Here is a 23915-nt window from a genome sequence, read left to right as displayed (position 1 = left end):
TCAACAGGATGACTCCATAATCAGTTAATCCAGTCTCCAGGGTAAAAATGTCTTTCTGCTCACTTTTAATGAATTTCTTCTAAATAGTGTGGTTTTATTGGTCTTTTGACAGGTTTTACTTGGATTGACAGATTCTGAATTAGAGAGTGTATTAAGTATCACAAATGTACTACATCGAAGAAAACTTAGATTAGCAATAGAAGAACACAGAGAAGATGTTGAATGGTGAGTATTACTGCCCTCTAGTGGCTGTATTACAAAAATTGAAAATGTAGACTAGCGCCATCTTAGTGGCCATGGCAATAGTTACACCAGCACTAGAGGACCAGAGTAGGGTGGTTAGTGGTATGTACTCACATTGGAAAGTTCTGTAGGTATGTGCTATCCACCCAATGGTATCAGAGTCTGAAATACGGTGTCCTTTTTGCATTTTGTTATTTTTTGTGTCTGACAAATTCTAGGGATTTTTCCTTGATAGCAAGACACACTACCACTTACCTTGACAAGTTCTTCAGCGATGGTGATTTTGCCCTCGTCAACCCAGCTGTATACAAAGTTACCATTGGGGATCTAGTAGGATAGAGGTGGCAATGTGAATGATTTAACCCAGTGTTGTTACAGACTGAGGCTTCGTTCTAAAGGGTAGAAAACGCTAACTGACAATTTGCAGTTGAAAGCTCTCAGCTTATTAACTTATGTCGTGTGTATGGATGACAATTTTAGTTCTCAACTCACAATGTTATTTATACATACACAGTTGTTAAAAAAATAAAAATTTGTTTATTGTTACTATTCACAGTAAATATCCTAAAGCTGGTGAGATGGACCATGAATGGGTAGCTAGGACATGGTTAAATGATCTTGGTCTTGGTCAACATTCATTGGTATTTGAAGCACAGTTGGTAGATGGAAGGGTACTCAACATACTATCCAAGAAAGACTTAGAAAAACATGTGAATGTGAATCGGAAATTCCAACAAGCCAGTCTCTTACATGGCATTGAGTTGCTACGGCGACTTAACTTTGACAAAGAGGTATGGTTAACTTGTTGTTTACCTTCTATGCATTCTTGCAAACCATAGCTGATAGTTCTTATCATTCCATGACACTGCAAACTATCAAGCCTCTTGATGGATGCATCTTGGATGGTGCCATAAAAGAGGCTGTGGTTTACAGCGATACTCCTATGCAAAAAGTACCAACTGAAAATAGGATTTTCATTCTCAGTTCAATGGAATTTCAATTCAACAATAAATATTCATTGATTATAAAAAGTACTATTGTCTTTAAAGTCCAGCTCCTGTCATCAAAAACAGATAACACATCGCTATGAAAACATCTCTCTTATTTCACGTTCTGATCACTGTCCTGACCATGTTGCCTTTCAGTTACTGGCTTCATTTCAGGGTGCAAAGTCTTTGTAAGCCATGTAAGTGTCTGCTCAGAAACAAGTTTTGTTTTGAGTGTCCAAGTTACTGATCCTAGTGTGGGACCCTACGAAGCATGTGTGAGAAACAGACAACTGCCACATTTATTCCATAAGTATGGAGTGAGTGGCAATATTTCTGAGTTCAAGTGCATGTTTATAATAGTATGTGGTTATTTTTAGATTTTGATGGAGAGGCGAGCATCTTGTGAAGAAATTGACATTGATCCACTGGTATGGACCAATCAGAGAGTTATTAAGTGGGCCAAGACTATTGATCTCAAGGTAAGATGAAACCAGTCATCTGATTGGTGGAAAATGACAGCATATCAGCAGGTGTCATATGAACACAATTAAAAATTATAACTTGCTGGCTTTGGTAGTGTAAATACGTACTATAAAGGTGACTGTAACTCACTAACTGACTGACTGTGCATACATTCAGTGTGAATATTAACTTTCTATGAAGGTGTGCATGGTGTAACTCACTAACTGACTAATGGTGTAAACTGTAACTCACTATCTAACTCACAAATGTATGATTTACTTGTAGGAATATGCTGATAATTTACTAGACAGTGGTGTACATGGTGTAACTCACTAACTGACTAATGGTGTAAACTGTAACTCACTATCTAACTCACAAATGTATGATTTACTTGTAGGAATATGCTGATAATTTACTAGACAGTGGTGTACATGGTGCGTTACTTGTACTAGAGCCGTCATTTAATTCCGATGCCATGGCAGCAGCACTGGGTATACCCTCAGCCAAGAATATAATCAGGAGGCACCTTACGACAGAGTTGAATGCTCTTATAACCCCAGCTAGGTGAGTGTCTGTTAAATGTTGTTATAACCCCAGCTAGGTAGGTGTCTGCTTGGTGAGTGGGTGTTAAATGCAGTTATTACCCCAGCTAGGTGACTGGGTGTTAAATGCTCTTATAACCCCAGCTAGGTGAGTGGGTGTTAAATGCTCTTATTACCCCACCTTGATGAGTGGGTGTTAAATGCTGTTAATACCCCAGCTTGGTGAGTGGGTGTTAAATGTTCTTATTACCTCAGCCAAATTAGTTTGTGTTGTATATTTCAGAGATTATTAGTGCAAATTGCCCTTAAGTTGTTAATCAACCCAGCCCATTCATTTCACTGCTTTTACCTATTTTTTCAGAGGGGTGCTTGAAGCAACAGGAATGTCGTTGCTAGGCAACAAGAAGAAAGGCAATGCCAACACAATGAGTAAATCTTTTGTGAGGTCATACAAAGGTGGTGCACATGATGAAGAGAGGAAGAAAAGATACAGTTTTAGGGTAAGAATAGGCCTTTCTAAAATTTGCCATGGTGGCGCTCTACTTCCTGTCTGTGTATACCTTGGTGGCACTCTACTTCCTGTCTGTGTGTACCTTGGTGGCGCTCTACTTCCTGTCTGTGTGTACCTTGGGGGTATACATGGTATAGGGTGCTTGGTTAATCATAGAGCACTGCTGCTTCCTTAATGTCTGAACAATACGAAACACATTGCTGATATACACTTCTACAGAATACCAAGCGACAAAGCTCTTAAAGGTGATTCAAAATGCTCACATTCACTATCGCTAATTTGCTAGACTACATGTTTGTGAAATGCATTCTGGTTTTAAAACTTTTCAAAAGCGTCTGCAAACACCTTAAAATGACCTTTTTTCAGTCACTTCCCTTCGGATTTACTTCGAGAGTTTTCGGGTATTTCCGGTCCCACCTAGACCACGGGATTTTATGACGTCATAAGGAGACATGGATAGCACGTAGCCTATGACGAGCGTAGTCAACAGGTGAATAAAACTCAACAGCCTTGTGAAAAAATACATTGCTGGTGGTTGTAATAGACATCAGTAAACAAAAACTACACTCTACATGTCTTATTAACCAACATTTACCGATATTTACTCACACTTTCTCACTAATTGGCAGTGTCTGTGGGTATAAATGCTAAAATATGATCTCCCCATATTATGGCAAAATAAATCAAAACGGCTAGACTACAGTGTAGATATACTTAAAACACTTGTAATGTCGCTCGCGTGTTTCAATTTATTTATCTGATTTTTTTTATTATTTGCCGAGGAGAAGCATTACAATATCTTCGACAGGCATGGCGTCGACAGCATATTATAGCCCACTATACTCGACTATACTCACTGATGTCGCCTTCTGAACGGCGCATTTAGCAACAAAGTAAACATATTTATCTTGAATAAATATACTAGCTATTAGATTGCCATAATATCAGCAATAAAATTGTAAAGAATTGAGGAAATTTCGTGAGTTTAGTGTTGTCATTTACATGACTTTAGCAACTCGTCTGGAAGAAAACTTGTATGGTTTCCCTTGTTGCGATATCACTTAATTTAATGCAACAAGCGGCCTATTTAATATTCATTAGAAGAATTCTGTAACGAATCATGGTATTCGAAGTATACGGTTTAGGAAACCAACAAATCAAATATCGCGATGTGTTCATGATATTAAATATGATTGGACAATATTGATGTCGGCAATCAAGGTCGTGACCCCAGCACATGCATGGTCATGAAAGAAAGCCTGCAACTAGATACTTGGCTAGCCACGTCCGGTCCAGTTTCTCAGGGTTTGTTTTGAAGTTAGAGACGTTATTTCTGTACGACTTGAAGAATTTTACAATATATCTGATTGATAAATATGGATTACATCAACACGTGGATAAATTTAACCCGACACAAATGTGCGCTGTGATCTCCAGATTCCATACGTACATTCCATAGTTCAGCTTTGATCGGCGGAACTATCCTAGTATAAGCTTACTGCCGCGGCCGCGGTGACTGCACAAAACTTGACAACACTACCCTTCTAAGTTCTACTGATATATAATAATCACCTGTATACCGTGATAAAAACAAGCAATAATTCGAGTCCCCAACAAGTCGATGAGACCTACTTCTGTTCTGTCCGATTCGAATGCGAGTTTCTTAGGTTTTATATGGGTTTCAGACTCGGACTAGAGTATTACGCCCTAGACAATAATAGATGTAAACTTGTGTTCACAAGCCAAACATGTGACAATACAAGACCACAACGAAAACTGTGAAAAATTTACAGGTCAGTCTCATTTTATATATGGACAACAAAATTAGGTCGGTCACAGTTCCATTTACATGATGCAATGACTCGGAGTGTACTTCCATATGCTGGGAGCAAATCGAATCAATTAGTGTATTATGGGACCAACAAATATTTTGTGGCACATGTCCCGATATGCCTTCTTGAAGTTTCCCATTGGTATTCTAATAGCTAGTATATTTATTCGAGATGAAATATGTTTACTTTGTTGTTAAATGCACTGTTCAAAAGGCGACGCGAGTGCGATTTGGCTAAAATATGCCGTCCTTGGCCCGGGGATGCCGTCAAACGTCACGACGGTATCGTAATGCTTCTTGTCGGCAAATAATAAAAAATCAGATAAATAAAAGTCAATGAATGTGAAACACGCGACATTACAAGTGTTTATATATATCTAGTCTAGCCGTTTTGATTTATTTTGCCATAATATGGGGAGATCATATTTTAGCATTTATACCCACAGACACTGCCAATTAGTGAGAAAGTGTGAGTAAATATCGGTAAATGTTGGTTAATAAGACATGTAGAGTGTAGTTTTTGTTTACTGATGTCTATTACAACCACCAGCAATGTATTTTTTCACAAGGCTGTTGAGATTTATTCACATGTTGACTACGCTCGTCATAGGCTACGTGCTATCCATGTCTCCTTATGACATCATAAAATCCCGTGGTCTAGGTGGGACCGGAAATACCCGAAAACTCTCGAAGTAAATCCGAAGGGAAGTGACTGAAAAAAGGTCATTTTAAGGTGTTTGCAGACGCTTTTGAAAAGTTTTAAAACCAGGATGCATTTCACAAACATGTAGTCTAGCAAATTAGCGATAGTGAATGTGAGCATTTTGAATCACCTTTAAGAAACGGTGCTCTGAGGTGATGATACCCCCAATTTGAGCGAGGGTGCTGTATTCTCTATTTCCTGTTTCTTTTGTGTGGTCATGACTTATTTGTTATTACATATAGAAACACAATGCATTTAGAGATCTAGTGAGTTCTAGGGTTATGGGTTAGTTATTAGATAGATATTACAGGGCTCAAAATTAACAGTAGTCCCATGCCCACAGACTACCAATTCTTGTCATGCTTTTACCATAATTTGCTGATAGTAGCCCACTCAGGCTATCACTGATTATGTGATGATATTGAGATTACATACATAAAAGTATTTCAATAAGACTCACATTTCTAATAGAGGAACCCTGCCATTTCAGTTCAGGCAGGTGAAAAGACCAATCAGGACAAAGCATCATGTTTGACACAATGTAATTTGTAAAGTTTCACCTCTTAAATTACCGTGGTAATTTACATTTTGGTCTTTAACATCTGGCATCTATATAACAATTATGACAATGTATGATATCATCGGTTTTAGACTTGACAAGTTTAATTTTAGTCACATTTGGCAGTTAGTCCAGAATTATCAAAGGCTACTTCTCAAACAAAGGTTAGGAAGAAAGATCAACAAAGCTTATACTATAAGTTATCATTGTATTGATCTGTAGCAACTGGTAGATGACATTTGACCTGAGTCAGGTGACTTTTTGAATCAGGTGATAAGAAGACTGCCTGTTTATGTTAACAAGGATATGTTAAATCATTTCTCATGAGTTATTTATATATCATGACATTTCTATATGGAATCATAGACAGCGGAGTCCCCCCCCCTCCCCCCCCCTCCCCCCCCCCCCTCCACTGTCTATGGTGGAAGGACATAGTTAGGATTCTGATTAAAGCTGTGTTATGGATTTCTGTCTTTATATTCCCAAATTGATGTTAAAAAACATCACAAATAAACAAAACAATCCAAATCATGACTTTCATCAGTCTACCTATCAACTTACGTTTGTGATTCATCATTCCTCCATCCTGATCTGTAATTTCCGGTCTTTCATTTATAGGGATCATTGGGAAGAGCACTGGGAAGAAAAGCAAGGTATGAATTGGATAGGGGTGCATTTGAACCGACTCCTGAAGAAGGTAGAATGAAGCGGTCCAAGAGTCAAGAACTAACGGAGAGTACTACGGTGTGACAGTGAACCAAGGACTTACAAAAAGTACCACAATGTGACTCTGATATCATCTACAAAAATATACCCTTAAAGGACTTGTATACAGTTGATCTGTTGAGAAGATACCTTTACCTGAAGTCAATGCATATACATAGGGTTACAACCCCTGTATCAAACTCCCATATAAAGACATTATCTACCATAGTATACCTCATTGAGTAAAGACCAAACCATTTCATATAGAGGGGTGTACAGACCAAACCATTTAATTGGGAGGGGTGTACATACCATTTAATTTGAATGGGTATCATGACCACATAATTAAATTGAGAGGGTGTACAGACCAAACCATTTAATTAAGAGATGTACAGTCCAGAGCATTCAATTGAGAGGGATGTACAGACCAAACCATTTAAATGAGAGGGTGTCATGACAAGACTACTTAACTAAAAGGGGTGTCATGACCAAACCATTCGATTTACAGGGATGTAAAGACCAAACTGTTTCGTTGAAAGGAACATAGCATGTACCAAGTTTATGAGATATATGTTGTGTGAGTACAGAGTAGATGATGTTGTCAATGTCTCTTGATTTCATTGGTTGTTGTTATTGTGCAGGAATACTCTGATTGGTAGCCTTGTGAAAGAAAGGATGAATCAATGTATTCTGATTGGTTCTTAGCCAGATGTGACATTCATCAAGTTCTATTGATGTCAGTGAACTGACACCATTCTTTTTGTTCAACCACTGTATGATTGAATAATGCCATAAGTATATATGATAAAACAGACGGATGGTTCTGATCATTCTGAAATGTTCTTCACCAGGTGTGAAAAATGTTCTCATTGGTTCTATGCCAGGTGTAACAAAGGAAATATGATGCTATATGAGTAAGATTGACTGATTTGCATATTATCCTATAAATAGACAATTGTCCTAATTTTGTAGTTTATTTAACAACAACCAAATATACTACATACGTGGGGGCTGACTTCCCTTCCTTTAATATGGAATATTCCATTCCTATAATGACTGCCATGTTTCTCAGTCCTATATCAGACTTTTCCATTATAGTATTAGGGATATATTCAGAAATTACTGTGTACAGATTAGTTGTAAGATACGTAAAATATTAAGTTAATTACTTTCAAATTATGCTGAGAAGTGATTTATATTTTTTTGTTGTGTATTTTGTCTTTGGTTGATATATATTTTGAGAGAATTGTAGTCTTGCTGTGAATACTAGTAAATCATTTTTATGGAGTACATATTAATTCAGAAGACCAAAGATATTCTATTATACTTTACTCTATATTGCAATATTTCATATCTAAATAGCCATCACTGTCACTGTCATTGTCAGTATTAGTTTGTTTTGTATAGTTTGGCAGACAGGGAAATAAAACAAAACAGAAGGTCCAAAAAAAATAAAAGAATTGTTTCTGGTCAGGACACTTTGTCTAAAATGGTGCGAGGATGTGATTTTTTTTTTTTAATTATCAACAAACCTATCACTCAGTCTACTATTTATGGCAGTTACTGTTCTTTTTATTTACTACTTTAGAGCAAGTGTGGATGTAGGGCAGATGTCATTTGCTTGTTCATGATTGGCTCTGCAGTTTTCTTCACTGAAGTAGGGAGGGTTATTTTTGTGTTTCGCATTAGATCTGCAGATTGCATGGGTTGGATAAAAACACAGGAAAAAAAAGGCCGACGCGGAGTATTTAAGTGATGGGCGCACTGACCAGAAACAATTCTTTTTTTTTTTGCCCAAACAGATATTTGTTTAATTTATCATCAATGATTTTCTGGTTGAGTGTTGTATGTCACATGTCACCACAAATGGTCTATCTGTACGTCAAAGGTTTTGATACCCATGTGTAGCAGGCAAAGTATAAAAGTTATGTGTATATAACGTCCAGTTTGGCAGACAGGGAGAAATCTCATGCAGTATTTAAGTTAATGAGAGAAATACATTTTACTTATCATCAATGTTTTTCTGGTTAAGAGTTACATGTCACGTGTGTCACCACAAATGGTCAATCAGTATATCAAATATATATAGCAGGCCCAGTACAATATTCCATTGCTTTGTGTGTATATACCGGTAATGTTGAATCTGGCAGACAGGGAGAAATCGCACACAGTATTTAAGTTTATGACAGAAATACATTTTACATACCCTCAATGGTTTCCTGCTTGAGTGTTATATGTTGTATGTGTCACCACAAAATGATAGTACCAATGTGGATAGTCTATCTGGGTATCAAAGATTTGATGAGCACACAAGTATAGCTAGACTAAGCTAGACTACGCCATGTTGTTCCTCCCTCAGAGGGGTTGACCGATGTGTGAGGGCGGTCCATCATGGCGTACCTTACAGGCTAAAGTATAGCAGGCCCAGTACAATATTTGATTGCCTTGTGTACAGTATGTATGTGTATATAACGTCTAGTTTGACAAACAGGGAGAAATCACATTTAAATTAAAAACAGAAAATGCATTCTTTTTACCATCAATGATTTTCTAGTTGGGTGTTATATGCCATAAGTCAACTCAAAGGCGCTACCTATGGTGATAATTTATGTATAACAGTTTTCATTGATATGTAAATATAGCAGACGCAGTTCACATATATTGCATGTATATCATGTCTCATTTGGCACACCGAGAGAAATCACTTTTAAGTTACCAGAGCAGAAATGCATTCAGTTTACCTTCAATTATATTCTAGTTGAGTGTTGTGTATCATGTCACCACAAAATACCAATCCATGTAATCAAAGTCTGTATGTCAAAGTTTTGATAAGCACATGTGTAGCAGGCCAAGTACAATATGTCATTGCTTTGTTGGAACTGGAAATATAAAAACTAATTTGTATTTCCAGTCCATTCCTTGTGGGTTTGTCTGTTTGTTTGTTTGTTTGTTTGCCTGTTTGTATTAGTTTGCTTTGCTCAACTGGGCTTCCAAGTCATTGTATTCATTTGAGATGAAGTATAATGTCACATGATTTGTATAGATATCCTGATTGGCTGATAAGATTATGAGTCTGTTTGCATATAAGGTAGTTTGTTGTGTAATTTTCAGATTCAGATTCAGCATCACAACCAAATTTATTTCAGGTAGTTTTGTAATTTTCAGATTCAGCTTCTCTACCACACTCAGTTCAGATAGTTTATTTGAATACTTCTAGTAATGAAATATGTCATAGTTTTTGGCAATCCAATGCCATCATCACATGATGTGAATGCATCCCAATTCTGACCAATCACACCTTATCATTTTATGGTAATTTGCATATTGCAAGATTCTACCCTATCACACCACATTGTATATATATAATTAGCATATTTCATAATTATTACCAACTATACATCAGTGATGTACAAAAGTCATTTTAACTTAAAAAGATAACTATTACCATTGACAATTTTTTTCTTGGACAATTTGAAATTATTAAATACGGGAAAATGTTTTGTATTTGAAGATGTTATTGAAGATTTGTTTATTTACAAATACTATATATACTTTTTAATTATTTGGATATTATGGCACATTATAACTGTTTAAGCGTACATCAAATTTATTTATCGCTGGTTGTTTCAACTATGACCTTTCAACTATGACCTCTCAACTATGACCTCTCATCTCACACTTAAGAAAACAAATTTGATAAAGTAATTTAATGAAGCATGACTGGAAAAGAGGCATAAACTCTGATTTGATTTGAAATCTCCTTACTGTGTTTGATGATGTCAGAGGCTGTCCATGTCATGTGACTAAACGAGGAGGGAAGAATTTCATGAATATTAATGAATTAGAGTCTGGATCAGCCAATCACAGAGGGAAGTATGTCATGAATATTAATGAATTAGAGTCAGGATCAGCCAATCACAGGGAAATATTTCATGAATATTAATGAATTAGGATCAGGATCAGCCAATCACAGAGGGAAGTATTTCATGAATATTAATGAATCAGAGTCAGGAAGGTTTAAATACGGTATCGTTGGCCAAATGGTGAGTTGAAAGGACATAGTTGAAATTTACCAACCAAGATACAAAGCCACATGAAATTTTTTTATTTCCAAAATCTTCCCAATAAGTCACTATATCAATAAAGTCTCCAGATTCTAAATGTCAAAATATCCACCATCAGGACAGTCATTGGTTACTCTGACAATAGTGACTTCCTGCCAGCATTAAAACCCAATAAATTGTTGATGTAATTATTGCCTAGATATTTTGATGTATCTAGTTAGTTATTCCATGCTCTCTTTATGGATAATTGTATTTATTTCTGTTTCCAGGACAACCAGTCGTGTTTTTTTTTAATGTATTCTTATGTTTTACTATGAAGGTCTTGGAATTGTCATGCTTGTATGGTTGAATGCACCAATGACAAGTAAGATGTCAAATCATGTGTTAGGATTCACCCAATTACATTTAGAGAATGGTGTGATTCACCCAATTACATTTAGAAATTCTAATCATGTGATATATTACAGCCAATCAGATACGGATATGAGATCATGTATAACAATTCACCCAATTACATTTTAGAAATCCAAATCATGTGATATATTACAGCCAATCAGATGTAAGATGTCAAATCATGTGATATGATTCACCCAATTACATTTAGAAAGTCAAATCATGTGGTATATTACAGCCAATCATATTGAGGAAGTAAATCATGTGACGTATTTCAGTGAATTGACTTGATGTCTAAAATATTCTATTCTTATAAGAGTATATCACTTATTGTGTTATCAGATCTATTTTCCTGTCATAATTATACCCGTACCCAGGACAGGTGCCTGGCGACTCTTTTTCAAAATTCTGATTTGAATTAAGATGTAATTTTAAGTGTAAGTTTGATATGTTTTGACAGTAGCACTATGGTTTATGTACAGTGATTTTGGTAGCAAAGTGTAAGTTAGGATAGCTTGCTATCATGTATTAAAGATGTACCAAAGAAAACAAAAACTGCTTTGCGTCTTTTATCTTGTTTGCTTTTCAAACACACCCATGAAATGATAGTGAAAATGGGGTTAGCTTGACATTTTACTAATAATTGGACACGTTTTTCACATAATAAAATAAACAATTCAATTCAAGACTAACAATGACAGACACCACACACAGCAGGATCCTTTCCCTAATCATATTGAAAAGTGATAAACGTTGCTTTTCTTTCATAATGCAGTAGAAAGAGGCTTTTGCTGAAATGATTACAAGTTGACATCGCTATATTTTCACATTTAGAAATTACATCAAGTAAAATAAAATTCCGACCTACCTACCCTATTTCAAAAAATCATGTTATCGAAAACAAACATTTTTCTTATTTTGCCTAAACACAAAGTCTCAAATAAGAGAGAGAATAATTGTTGCTTGAAGGTGAGCATGTATCATTTATTGGCGCAGAAGTGAAAGTTATCATTACCCCACCCTAAGAAAGACAAGGGTAAATATAAGGTCATCTGTAGGTGGCAGTATACACCGTCAAATCCATTTCTTCAAAAAATGCGAAATTGCAGTTGTTTACGGTCTCAAAACGACTTATTACTTAAGAGTTGAAAAATCGCAACTTTCTTTAATTTGCAGTAATAAAACGTGTCTATGGCCAAAGCAAATAATATTTTAGAAGATTTAGAATAGAAAGCATGAACTTTTGAGTAGATAATTTATGAAAAAATATTTAAAATTTATAGTACTGAGTCAATATTTCAGATGGGTAGCTAGTTCAAGCTGTTTGAAATTGTGTGCTCTAACACATCACTCACTCTAGACACTTTCATTCAATAATTTCCCATTGCAGATATATATTTATCTTAACTTATCAAAAATCCCTCCCAAATTGCAATAAAAACTTTGAAAATACGATTTACTTGGCCATGGACACCTGTTGCTGTTGACAATACAAAGAAAGTGACATTTTTTTTCATCTCTTACGTAATAAGTCATTTTTTACCCTACGAACATGCAGTCCCAACTCGCTGCCTATCTGAAATATTGACTCAGTACCTAGGATGAGGCGCCCTCACTGTCACACATCATCTCTAATCCTGAGGAGACTTTAAAAATTTCCCCAAAAATTATTCATGAGGCGATGAAACGCAAAATTTCGGGTATCAGATAACACCACAGGCAAGAGAGAAACCAAACATTAACGGGTATGGTTTCGAAATGTTAATAGGGGCATTACAAGCTCGGTAATCACCTTTCGTTGTTTTCAATGATTTCTTTTGTTCTAACAAGGGCCGAACGTTACCGAGAATTCCGTGATTTGCTCCTTTTTGCTCTTCGGGAATCCTCGGTCTTGCATGCTGTGGCAAGCCGCAAGAGGCGGCCGATGATTCCCGAAGAGCAAAAGGGAGCAAATCACGGAATTCTCGGTAACCTTCGGCGTACGTTTGAACAAAAGAATGCCTTGCAAACTACCAGAGACGATTACCGAGCTTGTGATCCCTCTAATAACACCTAGACCTAATAGCAATTCTTGTTATGTTTCTATCTTGTCTGTGATGCTATCTGATACCCGTAATTTGGAGTTTCGGAGCCTCATGAATAATTTTTTTGAGAAATTTATAAGACGGGTCTAGAGTGAGTGGTGTGTGAGGGCGCCGCATCACGGCTAATGGGTGGGATATTAACGTACTGAGTCAATATTTCAGATGGGTAGCTAGTTCAAGCTGTTTGAAATTGTGTGCTCTAACACATCACTCACTCTAGACACTTTCATTCAATAATTTCCCATTGCAGATATATATTTATCTTAACTTATCAAAAATCCCTCCCAAATTGCAATAAAAACTTTGAAAATACGATTTACTTGGGCCATGGACACCTGTTGCTGTTGACAATACAAAGAAAGTGACATTTTTTTTCATCTCTTACGTAATAAGTCGTTTTTTACCCTACGAACATGCAGTCCCAACTCGCTGCCTATCTGAAATATTGACTCAGTACCTAGGATGAGGCGCCCTCACTGTCACACATCATCTCTAATCCTGAGGAGACTTTAAAAATTTCCCAAAAAATTATTCATGAGGCGATGAAACGCAAAATTTCGGGTATCAGATAACACCACAGGCAAGAGAGAAACCAAACATTAACGGGTATGGTTTCGAAATGTTAATAGGGGCATTACAAGCTCGGTAATCACCTTTCGTAGTTTTCAATGATTTCTTTTGTTCTAACAAGGGCCGAACGTTACCGAGAATTCCGTGATTTGCTCCTTTTTGCTCTTCGGGAATCCTCGGTCTTGCATGCTGTGGCAAGCCGCAAGAGGCGGCCGATGATTCCCGAAGAGCAAAAGGGAGCAAATCACGGAATTCTCGGTAACCTTCGGCGTACGTTTGAACAAAAGAATGCCTTGCAAACTACCAGAGACGATTACCGAGCTTGTGATCCCCCTAATAACACCTAGACCTAATAGCAATTCTTGTTATGTTTCTATCTTGTCTGTGATGCTATCTGATACCCGTAATTTGGAGTTTCGGAGCCTCATGAATAATTTTTTTGAGAAATTTATAAGACGGGTCTAGAGTGAGTGGTGTGTGAGGGCGCCGCATCACGGCTAATGGGTGGGATATTAACGTACTGAGTCAATATTTCAGATGGGTAGCTAGTTCAAGCTGTTTGAAATTGTGTGCTCTAACACATCACTCACTCTAGACACTTTCATTCAATAATTTCCCATTGCAGATATATATTTATCTTAACTTATCAAAAATCCCTCCTAAATTGCAATAAAAACTTTGAAAATACGATTTACTTGGGCCATGGACACCTGTTGCTGTTGACAATACAAAGAAAGTGACATTTTTTTTCATCTCTTACGTAATAAGTCGTTTTTTACCCTACGAACATGCAGTCCCAACTCGCTGCCTATCTGAAATATTGACTCAGTACCTAGGATGAGGCGCCCTCACTGTCACACATCATCTCTAATCCTGAGAAGACTTTAAAAATTTCCCAAAAAATTATTCTTGAGGCGATGAAACGCAAAATTTCGGGTATCAGATAACACCACAGGCAAGAGAGAAACCAAACATTAACGGGTATGGTTTCGAAATGTTAATAGGGGCATTACAAGCTCGGTAATCACCTTTCGTAGTTTTCAATGATTTCTTTTGTTCTAACAAGGGCCGAACGTTACCGAGAATTCCGTGATTTGCTCCTTTTTGCTCTTCGGGAATCCTCGGTCTTGCATGCTGTGGCAAGCCGCAAGAGGCGGCCGATGATTCCCGAAGAGCAAAAGGGAGCAAATCACGGAATTCTCGGTAACCTTCGGCGTACGTTTGAACAAAAGAATGCCTTGCAAACTACCAGAGACGATTACCGAGCTTGTGATCCCCCTAATAACACCTAGACCTAATAGCAATTCTTGTTATGTTTCTATCTTGTCTGTGATGCTATCTGATACCCGTAATTTGGAGTTTCGGAGCCTCATGAATAATTTTTTTGAGAAATTTATAAGACGGGTCTAGAGTGAGTGGTGTGTGAGGGCGCCGCATCACGGCTAATGGGTGGGATATTAACGTACTGAGTCAATATTTCAGATGGGTAGCTAGTTCAAGCTGTTTGAAATTGTGTGCTCTAACACATCACTCACTCTAGACACTTTCATTCAATAATTTCCCATTGCAGATATATATTTATCTTAACTTATCAAAAATCCCTCCCAAATTGCAATAAAAACTTTGAAAATACGATTTACTTGGGCCATGGACACCTGTTGCTGTTGACAATACAAAGAAAGTGACATTTTTTTTCATCTCTTACGTAATAAGCCGTTTTTTACCCTACGAACATGCAGTCCCAACTCGCTGCCTATCTGAAATATTGACTCAGTACCTAGGATGAGGCGCCCTCACTGTCACACATCATCTCTAATCCTGAGGAGACTTTAAAAATTTCCCAAAAAATTATTCATGAGGCGATGAAACGCAAAATTTCGGGTATCAGATAACACCACAGGCAAGAGAGAAACCAAACATTAACGGGTATGGTTTCGAAATGTTAATAGGGGCATTACAAGCTCGGTAATCACCTTTCGTAGTTTTCAATGATTTCTTTTGTTCTAACAAGGGCCGAACGTTACCGAGAATTCCGTGATTTGCTCCTTTTTGCTCTTCGGGAATCCTCGGTCTTGCATGCTGTGGCAAGCCGCAAGAGGCGGCCGATGATTCCCGAAGAGCAAAAGGGAGCAAATCACGGAATTCTCGGTAACCTTCGGCGTACGTTTGAACAAAAGAATGCCTTGCAAACTACCAGAGACGATTACCGAGCTTGTGATCCCCCTAATATCACCTAGACCTAATAGCAATTCTTGTTATGTTTCTATCTTGTCTGTGATGCTATCTGATACCCGTAATTTGGAGTTTCGGAGCCTCATGAATAATTTTTTTGAGAAATTTATAAGACGGGTCTAGAGTGAGTGGTGTGTGAGGGCGCCGCATCACGGCTAATGGGTGGGATATTAACGTACTGAGTCAATATTTCAGATGGGTAGCTAGTTCAAGCTGTTTGAAATTGTGTGCTCTAACACATCACTCACTCTAGACACTTTCATTCAATAATTTCCCATTGCAGATATATATTTATCTTAACTTATCAAAAATCCCTCCTAAATTGCAATAAAAACTTTGAAAATACGATTTACTTGGGCCATGGACACCTGTTGCTGTTGACAATACAAAGAAAGTGACATTTTTTTTCATCTCTTACGTAATAAGTCGTTTTTTACCCTACGAACATGCAGTCCCAACTCGCTGCCTATCTGAAATATTGACTCAGTACCTAGGATGAGGCGCCCTCACTGTCACACATCATCTCTAATCCTGAGAAGACTTTAAAAATTTCCCAAAAAATTATTCATGAGGCGATGAAACGCAAAATTTCGGGTATCAGATAACACCACAGGCAAGAGAGAAACCAAACATTAACGGGTATGGTTTCGAAATGTTAATAGGGGCATTACAAGCTCGGTAATCACCTTTCGTAGTTTTCAATGATTTCTTTTGTTCTAACAAGGGCCGAACGTTACCGAGAATTCCGTGATTTGCTCCTTTTTGCTCTTCGGGAATCCTCGGTCTTGCATGCTGTGGCAAGCCGCAAGAGGCGGCCGATGATTCCCGAAGAGCAAAAGGGAGCAAATCACGGAATTCTCGGTAACCTTCGGCGTACGTTTGAACAAAAGAATGCCTTGCAAACTACCAGAGACGATTACCGAGCTTGTGATCCCCCTAATAACACCTAGACCTAATAGCAATTCTTGTTATGTTTCTATCTTGTCTGTGATGCTATCTGATACCCGTAATTTGGAGTTTCGGAGCCTCATGAATAATTTTTTTGAGAAATTTATAAGACGGGTCTAGAGTGAGTGGTGTGTGAGGGCGCCGCATCACTGCTAATGGGTGGGATATTAACGTACTGAGTCAATATTTCAGATGGGTAGCTAGTTCAAGCTGTTTGAAATTGTGTGCTCTAACACATCACTCACTCTAGACACTTTCATTCAATAATTTCCCATTGCAGATATATATTTATCTTAACTTATCAAAAATCCCTCCCAAATTGCAATAAAAACTTTGAAAATACGATTTACTTGGGCCATGGACACCTGTTGCTGTTGACAATACAAAGAAAGTGACATTTTTTTTCATCTCTTACGTAATAAGCCGTTTTTTACCCTACGAACATGCAGTCCCAACTCGCTGCCTATCTGAAATATTGACTCAGTACCTAGGATGAGGCGCCCTCACTGTCACACATCATCTCTAATCCTGAGGAGACTTTAAAAATTTCCCAAAAAATTATTCATGAGGCGATGAAACGCAAAATTTCGGGTATCAGATAACACCACAGGCAAGAGAGAAACCAAACATTAACGGGTATGGTTTCGAAATGTTAATAGGGGCATTACAAGCTCGGTAATCACCTTTCGTAGTTTTCAATGATTTCTTTTGTTCTAACAAGGGCCGAACGTTACCGAGAATTCCGTGATTTGCTCCTTTTTGCTCTTCGGGAATCCTCGGTCTTGCATGCTGTGGCAAGCCGCAAGAGGCGGCCGATGATTCCCGAAGAGCAAAAGGGAGCAAATCACGGAATTCTCGGTAACCTTCGGCGTACGTTTGAACAAAAGAATGCCTTGCAAACTACCAGAGACGATTACCGAGCTTGTGATCCCCCTAATATCACCTAGACCTAATAGCAATTCTTGTTATGTTTCTATCTTGTCTGTGATGCTATCTGATACCCGTAATTTGGAGTTTCGGAGCCTCATGAATAATTTTTTTGAGAAATTTATAAGACGGGTCTAGAGTGAGTGGTGTGTGAGGGCGCCGCATCACGGCTAATGGGTGGGATATTAACGTACTGAGTCAATATTTCAGATGGGTAGCTAGTTCAAGCTGTTTGAAATTGTGTGCTCTAACACATCACTCACTCTAGACACTTTCATTCAATAATTTCCCATTGCAGATATATATTTATCTTAACTTATCAAAAATCCCTCCCAAATTGCAATAAAAACTTTGAAAATACGATTTACTTGGGCCATGGACACCTGTTGCTGTTGACAATACAAAGAAAGTGAAGTATTTTCATCTCTTACGTAATAAGTCGTTTTTTACCCTACGAACATGCAGTCCCAACTCGCTGCCTATCTGAAATATTGACTCAGTACCTAGGATGAGGCGCCCTCACTGTCACACATCATCTCTAATCCTGAGGAGACTTTAAAAATTTCCCAAAAAATTATTCATGAGGCGATGAAACGCAAAATTTCGGGTATCAGATAACACCACAGGCAAGAGAGAAACCAAACATTAACGGGTATGGTTTCGAAATGTTAATAGGGGCATTACAAGCTCGGTAATCACCTTTCGTAGTTTTCAATGATTTCTTTTGTTCTAACAAGGGCCGAACGTTACCGAGAATTCCGTGATTTGCTCCTTTTTGCTCTTCGGGAATCCTCGGTCTTGCATGCTGTGGCAAGCCGCAAGAGGCGGCCGATGATTCCCGAAGAGCAAAAGGGAGCAAATCACGGAATTCTCGGTAACCTTCGGCGTACGTTTGAACAAAAGAATGCCTTGCAAACTACCAGAGACGATTACCGAGCTTGTGATCCCCTAATATCACCTAGACCTAATAGCAATTCTTGTTATGTTTCTATCTTGTCTGTGATGCTATCTGATACCCGTAATTTGGAGTTTCGGAGCCTCATGAATAATTTTTTTGAGAAATTTATAAGACGGGTCTAGAGTGAGTGGTGTGTGAGGGCGCCGCATCACGGCTAATGGGTGGGATATTAACGTACTGAGTCAATATTTCAGATGGGTAGCTAGTTCAAGCTGTTTGAAATTGTGTGCTCTAACACATCACTCACTCTAGACACTTTCATTCAATAATTTCCCATTGCAGATATATATTTATCTTAACTTATCAAAAATCCCTCCCAAATTGCAATAAAAACTTTGAAAATACGATTTACTTGGGCCATGGACACCTGTTGCTGTTGACAATACAAAGAAAGTGACATTTTTTTTCATCTCTTACGTAATAAGTCGTTTTTTACCCTACGAACATGCAGTCCCAACTCGCTGCCTATCTGAAATATTGACTCAGTACCTAGGATGAGGCGCCCTCACTGTCACACATCATCTCTAATCCTGAGGAGACTTTAAAAATTTCCCAAAAAATTATTCATGAGGCGATGAAACGCAAAATTTCGGGTATCAGATAACACCACAGGCAAGAGAGAAACCAAACATTAACGGGTATGGTTTCGAAATGTTAATAGGGGCATTACAAGCTCGGTAATCACCTTTCGTAGTTTTCAATGATTTCTTTTGTTCTAACAAGGGCCGAACGTTACCGAGAATTCCGTGATTTGCTCCTTTTTGCTCTTCGGGAATCCTCGGTCTTGCATGCTGTGGCAAGCCGCAAGAGGCGGCCGATGATTCCCGAAGAGCAAAAGGGAGCAAATCACGGAATTCTCGGTAACCTTCGGCGTACGTTTGAACAAAAGAATGCCTTGCAAACTACCAGAGACGATTACCGAGCTTGTGACCCCCCTAATAACACCTAGACCTAATAGCAATTCTTGTTATGTTTCTATCTTGTCTGTGATGCTATCTGATACCCGTAATTTGGAGTTTCGGAGCCTCATGAATAATTTTTTTGAGAAATTTATAAGACGGGTCTAGAGTGAGTGGTGTGTGAGGGCGCCGCATCACGGCTAATGGGTGGGATATTAACGTACTGAGTCAATATTTCAGATGGGTAGCTAGTTCAAGCTGTTTGAAATTGTGTGCTCTAACACATCACTCACTCTAGACACTTTCATTCAATAATTTCCCATTGCAGATATATATTTATCTTAACTTATCAAAAATCCCTCCCAAATTGCAATAAAAACTTTGAAAATACGATTTACTTGGGCCATGGACACCTGTTGCTGTTGACAATACAAAGAAAGTGACATTTTTTTTCATCTCTTACGTAATAAGTCGTTTTTTACCCTACGAACATGCAGTCCCAACTCGCTGCCTATCTGAAATATTGACTCAGTACCTAGGATGAGGCGCCCTCACTGTCACACATCATCTCTAATCCTGAGGAGACTTTAAAAATTTCCCAAAAAATTATTCATGAGGCGATGAAACGCAAAATTTCGGGTATCAGATAACACCACAGGCAAGAGAGAAACCAAACATTAACGGGTATGGTTTCGAAATGTTAATAGGGGCATTACAAGCTCGGTAATCACCTTCCGTAGTTTTCAAAGATTTCTTTTGTTCTAACAAGGGCCGAACGTTACCGAGAATTCCGTGATTTGCTCCTTTTTGCTCTTCGGGAATCCTCGGTCTTGCATGCTGTGGCAAGCCGCAAGAGGCGGCCGATGATTCCCGAAGAGCAAAAGGGAGCAAATCACGGAATTCTCGGTAACCTTCGGCGTACCTTTGAACAAAAGAATGCCTTGCAAACTACCAGAGACGATTACCGAGCTTGTGATCCCCCTAATAACACCTAGACCTAATAGCAATTCTTGTTATGTTTCTATCTTGTCTGTGATGCTATCTGATACCCGTAATTTGGAGTTTCGGAGCCTCATGAATAATTTTTTTGAGAAATTTATAAGACGGGTCTAGAGTGAGTGGTGTGTGAGGGCGCCGCGTCACGGCTAATGGGTGGGATATTAACGTACTGAGTCAATATTTCAGATGGGTAGCTAGTTCAAGCTGTTTGAAATTGTGTGCTCTAACACATCACTCACTCTAGACACTTTCATTCAATAATTTCCCATTGCAGATATATATTTATCTTAACTTATCAAAAATCCCTCCCAAATTGCAATAAAAACTTTGAAAATACGATTTACTTGGGCCATGGACACCTGTTGCTGTTGACAATACAAAGAAAGTGACATTTTTTTTCATCTCTTACGTAATAAGCCGTTTTTTACCCTACGAACATGCAGTCCCAACTCGCTGCCTATCTGAAATATTGACTCAGTACCTAGGATGAGGCGCCCTCACTGTCACACATCATCTCTAATCCTGAGGAGACTTTAAAAATTTCCCAAAAAATTATTCATGAGGCGATGAAACGCAAAATTTCGGGTATCAGATAACACCACAGGCAAGAGAGAAACCAAACATTAACGGGTATGGTTTCGAAATGTTAATAGGGGCATTACAAGCTCGGTAATCACCTTTCGTAGTTTTCAATGATTTCTTTTGTTCTAACAAGGGCCGAACGTTACCGAGAATTCCGTGATTTGCTCCTTTTTGCTCTTCGGGAATCCTCGGTCTTGCATGCTGTGGCAAGCCGCAAGAGGCGGCCGATGATTCCCGAAGAGCAAAAGGGAGCAAATCACGGAATTCTCGGTAACCTTCGGCGTACGTTTGAACAAAAGAATGCCTTGCAAACTACCAGAGACGATTACCGAGCTTGTGACCCCCCTAATAACACCTAGACCTAATAGCAATTCTTGTTATGTTTCTATCTTGTCTGTGATGCTATCTGATACCCGTAATTTGGAGTTTCGGAGCCTCATGAATAATTTTTTTGAGAAATTTATAAGACGGGTCTAGAGTGAGTGGTGTGTGAGGGCGCCGCATCACGGCTAATGGGTGGGATATTAACGTACTGAGTCAATATTTCAGATGGGTAGCTAGTTCAAGCTGTTTGAAATTGTGTGCTCTAACACATCACTCACTCTAGACACTTTCATTCAATAATTTCCCATTGCAGATATATATTTATCTTAACTTATCAAAAATCCCTCCCAAATTGCAATAAAAACTTTGAAAATACGATTTACTTGGGCCATGGACACCTGTTGCTGTTGACAATACAAAGAAAGTGACATTTTTTTTCATCTCTTACGTAATAAGTCGTTTTTTACCCTACGAACATGCAGTCCCAACTCGCTGCCTATCTGAAATATTGACTCAGTACCTAGGATGAGGCGCCCTCACTGTCACACATCATCTCTAATCCTGAGGAGACTTTAAAAATTTCCCAAAAAATTATTCATGAGGCGATGAAACGCAAAATTTCGGGTATCAGATAACACCACAGGCAAGAGAGAAACCAAACATTAACGGGTATGGTTTCGAAATGTTAATAGGGGCATTACAAGCTCGGTAATCACCTTCCGTAGTTTTCAAAGATTTCTTTTGTTCTAACAAGGGCCGAACGTTACCGAGAATTCCGTGATTTGCTCCTTTTTGCTCTTCGGGAATCCTCGGTCTTGCATGCTGTGGCAAGCCGCAAGAGGCGGCCGATGATTCCCGAAGAGCAAAAGGGAGCAAATCACGGAATTCTCGGTAACCTTCGGCGTACCTTTGAACAAAAGAATGCCTTGCAAACTACCAGAGACGATTACCGAGCTTGTGATCCCCCTAATAACACCTAGACCTAATAGCAATTCTTGTTATGTTTCTATCTTGTCTGTGATGCTATCTGATACCCGTAATTTGGAGTTTCGGAGCCTCATGAATAATTTTTTTGAGAAATTTATAAGACGGGTCTAGAGTGAGTGGTGTGTGAGGGCGCCGCGTCACGGCTAATGGGTGGGATATTAACGTACTGAGTCAATATTTCAGATGGGTAGCTAGTTCAAGCTGTTTGAAATTGTGTGCTCTAACACATCACTCACTCTAGACACTTTCATTCAATAATTTCCCATTGCAGATATATATTTATCTTAACTTATCAAAAATCCCTCCCAAATTGCAATAAAAACTTTGAAAATACGATTTACTTGGGCCATGGACACCTGTTGCTGTTGACAATACAAAGAAAGTGACATTTTTTTTCATCTCTTACGTAATAAGCCGTTTTTTACCCTACGAACATGCAGTCCCAACTCGCTGCCTATCTGAAATATTGACTCAGTACCTAGGATGAGGCGCCCTCACTGTCACACATCATCTCTAATCCTGAGGAGACTTTAAAAATTTCCCAAAAAATTATTCATGAGGCGATGAAACGCAAAATTTCGGGTATCAGATAACACCACAGGCAAGAGAGAAACCAAACATTAACGGGTATGGTTTCGAAATGTTAATAGGGGCATTACAAGCTCGGTAATCACCTTTCGTAGTTTTCAATGATTTCTTTTGTTCTAACAAGGGCCGAACGTTACCGAGAATTCCGTGATTTGCTCCTTTTTGCTCTTCGGGAATCCTCGGTCTTGCATGCTGTGGCAAGCCGCAAGAGGCGGCCGATGATTCCCGAAGAGCAAAAGGGAGCAAATCACGGAATTCTCGGTAACCTTCGGCGTACGTTTGAACAAAAGAATGCCTTGCAAACTACCAGAGACGATTACCGAGCTTGTGATCCCCCTAATATCACCTAGACCTAATAGCAATTCTTGTTATGTTTCTATCTTGTCTGTGATGCTATCTGATACCCGTAATTTGGAGTTTCGGAGCCTCATGAATAATTTTTTTGAGAAATTTATAAGACGGGTCTAGAGTGAGTGGTGTGTGAGGGCGCCGCATCACGGCTAATGGGTGGGATATTAACGTACTGAGTCAATATTTCAGATGGGTAGCTAGTTCAAGCTGTTTGAAATTGTGTGCTCTAACACATCACTCACTCTAGACACTTTCATTCAATAATTTCCCATTGCAGATATATATTTATCTTAACTTATCAAAAATCCCTCCCAAATTGCAATAAAAACTTTGAAAATACGATTTACTTGGGCCATGGACACCTGTTGCTGTTGACAATACAAAGAAAGTGACATTTTTTTTCATCTCTTACGTAATAAGTCGTTTTTTACCCTACGAACATGCAGTCCCAACTCGCTGCCTAT

The 23915-nt window shown here is 38.5% G+C and overlaps 1 protein-coding gene across 4 annotated transcripts in view; it reads left to right on the top strand.

The window, feature by feature from the left end:
- LOC144451137 (kazrin-like) overlaps nucleotides 1-11536 on the top strand; it is a 54054-nt gene extending 42518 nt beyond the window's left edge. For 3 of the 4 annotated variants that reach the window (XM_078141911.1, XM_078141910.1, XM_078141913.1), the window contains exons 9-14: nucleotides 113-225; nucleotides 800-1034; nucleotides 1610-1711; nucleotides 2092-2258; nucleotides 2598-2736; nucleotides 6459-11536. In XM_078141911.1, coding sequence (XP_077998037.1) covers nucleotides 113-225; nucleotides 800-1034; nucleotides 1610-1711; nucleotides 2092-2258; nucleotides 2598-2736; nucleotides 6459-6590 — 888 coding nt within the window. In that variant the 3' untranslated portion in view covers nucleotides 6591-11536. Of the gene's footprint in view, nucleotides 1-112; nucleotides 226-799; nucleotides 1035-1609; nucleotides 1712-2091; nucleotides 2263-2597; nucleotides 2737-6458 lie in introns of those variants that run through there. The other variant, XM_078141912.1, reaches the window with a different exon arrangement.
- The last annotated feature ends 12379 nt before the right edge of the window (nucleotides 11537-23915 follow it).

The sequence above is a fragment of the Glandiceps talaboti genome, chromosome 21 (assembly GCF_964340395.1).
Source record: "Glandiceps talaboti chromosome 21, keGlaTala1.1, whole genome shotgun sequence".
Lineage (NCBI taxonomy): Eukaryota > Metazoa > Hemichordata > Enteropneusta > Spengelidae > Glandiceps > Glandiceps talaboti.
Note: the sequence above shows the minus strand (reverse complement) of the source record. Positions and strands in the feature narration are given on the sequence as shown.